This window comes from Hypanus sabinus, chromosome 31 (assembly GCF_030144855.1).
Source record: "Hypanus sabinus isolate sHypSab1 chromosome 31, sHypSab1.hap1, whole genome shotgun sequence".
In the NCBI taxonomy this organism is placed as follows: domain Eukaryota; kingdom Metazoa; phylum Chordata; class Chondrichthyes; order Myliobatiformes; family Dasyatidae; genus Hypanus; species Hypanus sabinus.
The window spans coordinates 24,165,294-24,173,789 of record NC_082736.1 but is presented as its reverse complement, the minus strand read 5'-3'; the positions used below and the strand labels follow the sequence as shown (position 1 = coordinate 24,173,789).

At 55.6% G+C, this 8,496-nt stretch overlaps 1 protein-coding gene across 3 annotated transcripts in view; it reads right to left on the bottom strand.

The window, feature by feature from the left end:
* Positions 1-418: 418 nt before the first annotated feature.
* LOC132383966 (fos-related antigen 1-like) overlaps positions 419-8,496 on the bottom strand; it is a 14,071-nt gene continuing 5,993 nt past the window's right edge. For all 3 annotated transcript variants that reach the window (XM_059955187.1, XM_059955188.1, XM_059955189.1), the window contains exons 3-4: positions 6,639-6,746; positions 419-2,513 (exon numbers count right to left, since the gene is read on the bottom strand). In XM_059955187.1, the coding sequence (XP_059811170.1) occupies positions 2,007-2,513; positions 6,639-6,746 (615 nt within the window). In that variant the 3' untranslated portion in view covers positions 419-2,006. The remainder of the gene's footprint in view (positions 2,514-6,638; positions 6,747-8,496) is intronic.

The following is an 8,496-nucleotide window of genomic DNA, read 5'->3' as shown; positions in this document are numbered from 1 at the left end:
GGTTAGCCTCCAAACCGACGGCAGGAGCGTGGTTTTCCCAAATTCCCGGTTATTGCCTCACCCTTCACCATCCCGGTTTCCCTCTCCCTCACCCCATCTCCTTCCCTGCCCGCCACCTCCCTCTGGTGCCCTCCTCTGCCAGGGTTTTCCAGCCTGTCCTGTCAGATTCCTCCCTCTCCAGCCCTTCTCCCAGTTTCACCTGTTCTCTCCCAGTCCTGGAGAAGGACCTCGGCCCCGAAACGTCAGCTGTTTACTCTTTTCCACAGACGCTGCCCGGCCTGCCGAGCTTTTCGTGTGTGTCGCTTTGGATCTCCAGCGTCTGCAGACTTCCTAGTGTTTGTCAATAAATCTGTCACCTGAAATCTCACAAGGCTGCGTGTGGGGGCGAAGAAAATTGACAGAAAACCAGCGATTCACAGCTAAGTAGCAAGTTCTTTAATATTCTCTGAGACATACAGACATTTTCAGCATATATCTAGTGTAAAAAATAGATTATACAAAAATACTTTCGAAGGATCCTACAATAAATAGTCAGGCCCAAAAAACCCCCAGGCTGTGTTTGGCCACCAGGGGAAATCACTTGCCTGGGGTTTAAGCATTCATTTGGTCTCCAGAGGGACAGGTACAGGTTGCCACCCACTCGAACAGCACATCGGTCGACACTGGGAAGGCCACAACCCCAGGGGGTGGGGGTGGGGGGAATCAGAGGAACAGCGTTAACGCTTCCCCACCCTCCTGCTCCGGCACCCTCCTCTACCGGCCGATCTCCTCACAGTCAGAGCCAGGCCCCGCGCCGGACGTCGGCCGCTCGGTGACCCCGATCCCGTGCTGTTCCCCGCGTTCCTGCTCCACTGCCCCCCCCCCCCCACGTCAGACCCCGCCCTCAATCCGTGTACTGGCTCACAGTGGGCAGTCGGCCGACTGGCGTGGCAGGAAACTGGAGTACCGGGGGGTGGTGGGGGTCACACACACGAACTGACCCTCACGGGAGTGGGGGTGGGGGCAGGACGGATCTCTCACGCACAACACCATTCCATACCTCAAAGCCCCATTCCGGACAGACGTCTGTCGGGGAGGTGCAAAGCCGTTTGCAAGGGATTCGGGGAGTAGGGTTTGAGGGGGTGGCGGCCCTCAGCCGGGGTATTGGGGGGGGGTGCGTAAATGATTGCTTTCTCCTCCCAGCGAAGACCCACCCATGCCAACACTCGGAGGACGTCCTACCGTCCCCGCAAAGCCCTCGAAACAGCCCGCCGGAGAATTCGGGCTCGCCGCCCAGCGGTGGTTCCGGGGTCAGACCGCGGGGCAGGAGCCCTTCCTCGGTAACGGCGCCAGGACACGCTCCACCCGATGGGAGGAAGATGGCGGCACTGCGGGATGTGACCAAAGCGGTCACATGACAGCCAACGCCTCCCACGAGGGCGGAAGGGAGATTGGGAATCCATCAGCCTTGGGTCAGAGCCAGGATCTCCCATCGGCTATCCATTTCAATTTGGCTTCCCTTTCCCATTCTAACTTGCCCATGGCCTCCTCTCCTGCCAAGATGAGGCCAAAGGCTGGTAGGAGGGGGCAACTTGTAACACAGCTGGGTAGCCTCTTATCTGATGCCTTAAACATCTCTCACCCACCCCTCCCAACCCTTAGTGTTCTTTCTTCAACCCTCTTTCTTTCTAGTCCTGAGGAAGGGTCTCGGCCCAAAACATCGACTGTTTTTTCCTCTCCGTAGATGCTGCCTGGCCTGCTGAGTTCCACCTTTGTGTCTTGCTATAGGTCCGAGTCCTCTGGTTTGGAGATTCCCCCCCCCCCCCCAATATTCACAAAAATATAAAACCCGCAACGCAATGGTCTGGCCGTCGGACGCATCCGACGATTGAGTGAGCAGAGATGGGCAAGAAAGGGTTGGGTGGCATTCAACAGAGAGGGGAAGGCCGTTTTTTGGCCTTTCCCAGCCACCGCTACGCGAGAGCCAATCGGGTTCCCCTGCCCGGGGGACTGTCCCGCCGGAGGGCCTACAGGGCCACCAGGGTGGGGGAGCTGAGGGAGTCGGACGACTGGTCGCCACCGCTACTGCTACCACGGCGATGGGCGGCCGCGCAGTCCTCGGGCGAGGAGAGGGCCCCGGCGGCCGTGCCGGAGGGCCCGGCGGAAGGCTCCGGCTCGTAGTGCGGCACACTGGGGTAGGTGAAGGCCAGGGAGGCGGTGAAGGGGGTGATGGAGGGGGTGGCGATCAAGGTGGGTGTGTGCAGGGCCTCCGCGTCCTGCCTCTCGGCCAGCTGGGAGGCGGGCAGAATGGGGACGTCCGCCGGGCGGGGCTTGGGCCCGGCCGCCTTGGCCGCCTGCCCTTTGACCTTTGCCCCGCAGCCTCTGGACGGCCCGGGCTTGACCCCGCCCTCCGCGGGGATCTTGCAGATGGGTTGGTGGGCCTCCAGGACGAACTCCAGCCTCTCCTTCTCCTTCTGCAGGTCGGCAATCTCCTTCTGCAGCGAGGACTTCTTGTCTTCCAGCTGGTCTGTCTCCTGAAAAAATTCCAAGAAAAAAAAAGGTCAGGTCTGTCGTTTTTTTTCTCTCGTTTCACCGGAACCGTCATCCCCGGGTCAGAAAAGGATTGCAGGGCACAGAAACGGGCCCCTCGCATCAAACCGTTACTCTCCCTCGTCCCGTCGACCCACATCTGCACCACAGCCCTTCAAAGCTGATGAATGTAATCCCAATCTTAGTATCATTATTCTCACCTATCCAAAACTTAATAGAAAAAGATTGAGGGGAAAAAAAAGACCTTCCCAGCTACCTTACTTATCAAATGTTACCTTTGAACACACATCCACTGGCAGCTCGTTCCACATTCCCACCACCCTCAGAGTGAAGAAGTTCCCCTCACGTTCCCTTTAGACATTTCACCTCTCACCCTTGACCCATGACCTCTAGCACCAGTCCCACCTAGCCTATCTATTTTGAACACCTCTGTCAAATCTCCCCTCATTCTCCTACCTCGAGGGAATGAAGTCCAAACCTGTCCGATCTTTCCCCTACAACTCGGGCCCTCCAGTCCCGGCCACATCCTTGTACATTTTCTCAGTACTCTTTCGATCTTATTTACGCCTTTCCTGTATGTCGGTGACCAAAACTGCACACAATACTCCAAATCAGGCCTCAGCAACGTCTTGTGCAACTTCTGCATAACATCCCATCTCCAGTGCCCATGGAAGCCAATGTACCAAGAGCTCTCCTCATGACCCCAACCGCGGCGGACACGACAGGGTCTTTTAAGAGATTCCTGGACGGGTACATGGAGCTTAGAAAAATAGAGGACTATGGGTAACCCTAGGTAACTTATAAAGGCAAGAACATGTTGGGCACAGCTTTGTGGGCTGAAGGGCCTGTATTGTGCTGTCGGTTTTCTATCTGCCTGTGATCACTCCCTCAAGAAATTATGGACCTGTATTCCTAGATCCCCCTATTCTGCCACCCTCCTCAGTGCCGGCCCGTTCACTCTGTAAGACCTACCCTGATAGGCCCTACCGAAGTACAAAACCTCACACTTGTCTGCATTAAGTTCCATCTGGCATTTCAGCCCATTTTTCCAGCTGGTCCAGATCGCACTTCAAGCTGCGGTAGTATTCCACACTGACAACTACGCCCCCAATCTTCAGGTCATCGGCAAGTTCGCTGATCCACTTAATCACATTAATTGGAGATACAGAGGGACTGGGGAGTCCTTGTGCAGAACACCCTGAAGGTTAACTTGCAGGTCGAGTTGTGGGGAGAGAGGCAAATGCCATGTTAGCATTCATTTCCAGAGGTCTGGAATACAAGAGCAGGGATGTGATGCTGAGGCTTTATAAGGCACTGGGGAGGCCTCACCTTGAGTATTGTGAACTGTTTTGGGCTCCTCATCTTAGAAAAAAAAATGTGCTGGCATTGGAGAGGGTCCAGAGGAGGTTCACAAGGATGGTTCCAGGAATGAAAGGGTTATCATCCGAGGAATGTTTGGTGGCTCTGGGTCTGTACCCACTGGAATTCAGAAGGACGAGGGGGGAATCTCATTGAAACCTTTCAAATGTTGAAAGGCCTGGACAGAGTGGATGTGGAGAGGATGTTTCCCATGGTGGGGGAGTCTCGGACTTGAGGGCACAGCCTCAGGATTGAGGGACGCCATTTCAAAACAGAGATGCAGAGAAATTTCTATAGCCAAAGGGTGGCAAATTTGTGGAATTTGTCGCCAGAGGCAGCTGTGGAGGCCGGGTCTTTGGGTGTATTTAAGGCAGAGATGAATAGGTTCTTGATTGGACACGGCATCAAAGGTTACGGGGAGGCTGGGGAGTGGGACGGAGGAGTGGAAAAAGGGATGGAATGGCAGAGCAGACTCGATGGGCCGAAGGGCCTATTGCTGCTCCTATGTCTTGTGGTCTTAATACCGTGCAGATCACTCAGAGATATCAAACAACAGACCCAGCACCAATCACTGCGGCACTCCACTAGTCACAGGCCGCCAGTCAGAGATGTAACTCTCTGGCCAATGTCTCATTCTAAACGCACAGCAGCGGAACCTTCTGGACCAGTACCTCCCACGCTGGGAGCTTGTCAGCGCCCTCGCTGAAGTTCACCTAGGCAGGCTCCATCGCATTTCCTTCACCGACCTTTCTGGTAATCTCGAAAAACTCTTTTTGCCTCAGGACAGCAGGCACCTCCTCCTCTGTAATCGGAATACTCCCCCACCCCCCCGATCCCACTATTGCGTTGCCTCAGTTCTATGAACTGTACGCCTGTAAATACAGGGGCAAAGGTCCATTTAAGATCTCCCCCAATGCGATTGCAGCAGGACTTGGACAAATTGGAAGGATGGGCAAAAAGTGGCAGATGGAAGAGTGTTGGGAAATGTACGATGATGCATTTTGGTAAAAGGAAAAATAGTGCGGACTGTTGTCTAAATGGGGAGAAGGTTCAAACATCAGAGGTGCAGAGGGACTTAGGAGTCCTCGTGCAAGACTCCCAGAAGGCTAATTTACAGATTGAGTCTGTGATAAAGAAGGCAAATGTAATGTTGGCATTTATTTCAATGGGGAATGGAATATAAAAACAAGGAGACAATGCTGAGCCTTTATAAGACACTAGTCAGGCCACACTTGGAGTATTGACAACAGTTCTGGGCCCCGTATCTCAGAAGGGATGTGTTGTCATTGGAGAGAGTCCAGAGGAGGTTCACTAGGATGATTCCAGGAATGAAGGGGTTAACATATGAGGAGAGTTTGGCAGCTTTGGGCCTGGACTCACTGGAATTTAGAAGAACGCGGGGGGATCTCATTGAAACCCACCGAATGTTGAAAGCACGAGATAGGGTGGACGTGGAGAGGATGTTTCCTACGGTGGGGGTACCCAGATCTAAACTGCACAGCCTCAAAATGGTGGGGGGGGGGCCTCCCTTTAGATCAGAGGTGAGGAGGAATATTCTTCGCCAAAGTGTGGTGGGGGTCAAGTCGGTGGGTATATTTAAAGTGGAAGTTGATCATTCCCTGATCGGTCGGGGCATCAAGGGATAGGGCGAGAGGGCAGGTGCATGAGATTGAGTGGGATCCGGGATCAGCCATGATAGAATGGCAGAGCAGACTTGATGGGCTGAATGGCCTAATTCTGCACCTATGTCTCACGGTCTTATCTCTTTTGACTCTGTGCCACTCTGATCTGCAGGTAGACCGATGTTTTGTTCCTTATTCTTTCATTTGCTTCAGGATGATTCTGGAGAAGAGCAGGTCAGGCTGAGGTTGCAAACTGGGGGCTCAGGTGGCACCCGGAGGGATCTGGCAAATGTGACCGGAAGAGACGGTTTTCTGGCAAAGGTGCGCTGGGTAAGTGGGAGGCCTTCGAACGTGAAAGCTCGCACGTTTCCTGTCACACGCCGAGCAAACTCCGCTTTACAAGGGGCATCCTGACCCCGGTTTTGAAGGAGGTGCATGGCAGTTAAAGGCCAGCTTCAAAGTGTCTTTATTGGCGAAGGATGTACACCTTGAGATTCGCCTCCCTACAGGCCGCCACGGAACAAAAACAAGAGGAAGAGGGACGACCAGCCAGTGTGGACAACAGCCTCTGACCACACAGCCCAGCTCCCGGCCTCCACGCGTGGCTTAGCTACCAGGCCCGGCGGACAGGAGAAGGGGCAAAGGCGGGTTACTGGTGCCTTGAAACCAGTCGCTTTGGGCAGACAGGGCTTGTTAGCTCACCTCGGAGAAGGAAAACTCTGATCTCAAACCCTTGCTGCCCGGCGGCTGTACCCACTCGGGAGTGAACCCCGAGGGTCAAATCCGGAGCTGGAGACCCTAGGTTGAGTTCAACGCTGACCGGCAACTCCTGGTGCCCAAACTGTGTCGGTCTCTGCCGTTCCTTTGGGTTCATCGTATGCGTGGAGAGGGGGAGCTCGCTAACGTGGGCAACAACTCGCTCTCCGTATCATCCTGCCCGGTCTGGCGTGTCCAGACCGCTAGGTTGCAGTATCCACAATCGACAGAGGGCCTCGATAAATCTGGTGCAGGCTTCCGTACGTGACCATCAACTTGACTTTGACGCCGGGGTGGGCAGAACGGATCTGAAGCGCTCCGCGTCGGTAAGGATTCCGCCCGCCCACCCTCCACACCGGGAATAGTACTCACCGCCTGCAGCCAATCGGTCAGCTCCCGCCGCCGGTTCCGGCACTTTGCCGCGGCCAACTTGTTCCTCTCCCGCCGCAGCCTCTTCCGCTCCTCTTCCTCCGGCGACAGCTGCAAACAAGGATGGGGGGGCATTAACCCGAGGAGAGCAGACCACGCCCGAACCCCCCCCCCCCCAAACCCTTCTGGCCTCCGTCCAGGGACAAAGCCATGCCGAGGGGGGGGGGCAGGTTGTGGGGTAGGAGAGTGACGACAAGGGTCTCTATGGTGGGGGGGTGTGGTGGGAGGAGTGGGTGAGGGGGCAACGAGAAAGGAGCCGTGAGGAGGGAGCGCCCTCTGCTGGAGGGATGAAGAGAGGGACTGCCCTGCTCGAGACCTCGAGGCCCGACGAGGCAGGTGAGTTGTGTGCTGCGTGGATCAGGTTATGGTGGGGGGGGGGGGGATCGAAACAGGATGAGCAGCTGAAGGGGGGGTTTTGGTGTGAGTAAGACAGGACCTCGGGGTGAGATCCAGGCTGACTCAGTGCTGACTCACAAAAGCAGGCATTATACCAGCGAGCAGAGGATGTGACGATTAGTCAGCCGATCGGTGCAAATGCCAAAGCTATTTCCTCCCCTTCCTCAGATCGGAAACACTGGAGAGGCAGAGAGATCTTCCCACATGCACGTTGAGGCCATTCAGCCCCTCCGGTCTACCCCAGCCCAATAGCTTACCCCAGCTTAACTCCCTCGACAGAGCCCGCTGGAAGCGCTGGACCACTCGGGATGAATGTCCTGGGGGAGCTCGGGCCAAGGGAGGAGGACGGCCTTAAAGGGCGAGGTCGAGGCGTCGAAGGCACGAGGAAGGGGCTGAAATCTCTGGTTTCGAGACTCGGGGTGGGGTTGACGGGGAGCTCAGAGTGACAGGGCTGGGGGCTGGGGTGGTGGGTGATGAAGGAGTCACACCGGAAACAGGCACCCCAGCCCGTCGAGCCTGTGCTGTGACCACCGACTCACACCCACACGGGGGGGGGGGGGGGGGGGTGGGTGTGTGAGGAGGACGCCATAGCACCAGGGGGAAGATCAAGCGGTCGTGGGGAGAGTGTACAGACTACACTCACACAAACACACACACACATACACACACGAGATCAGAACCGGGCTCGGATCTCCGGAGCCACAAGTCCGTGGCTCTACCCACTGCATCCCTAACACACATCCCCCACACAGGCCAACTATCTCTCAGGCGGTGCGGTAGTGTAGCGGTTAGCACGACGGTTTACAGTGCTGCCGCTGCCTGTGAGGAGTTTACACGCTCTCCCTCATGACCGCATGGGTTTGTCCATTGGTCCTTGTAAATCGCCCCACTATTAGAGTACCATTAGATTGGAGGGGATGGGTGATGGGCCCATTCAAGCCTGCTCCGCCATTTCATCAGGGCTGATCCATTTTCCCTCTCAGCCCTGAAGACTAATCTAGACTAAATAGACTAATCTATCAACCTCTGTCTTAAAGACCTGGCCTCCACAGCATGCCAAAGGATTCCACAGAATTCTTAGGGATTCCACCCTAATTCCACACTCTCTAAAGAAATTCCTCCTCATCTCCCCACCTCAGCACCAGGAAAGAAAGCCCAGCCGCATCTCTATTTTCTGCGAAGGCTGAGGGAAGTCCATCTCCCCCCACCATCCTCATCACAATCTACAGGGGTTGTATCGAGAGCAGTGAATCCACCCCCCCCAATCCCCATCACATTCTACAGGGGTTGTATTGAGAGCAGTGAATCTCCACCCCCCCATCCCCATCACATTCTACAGGGGTTGTATTGAGAGCAGTGAATCTCCACCCCCACATCCCCATCACATTCTACAGAGGTTGTATCG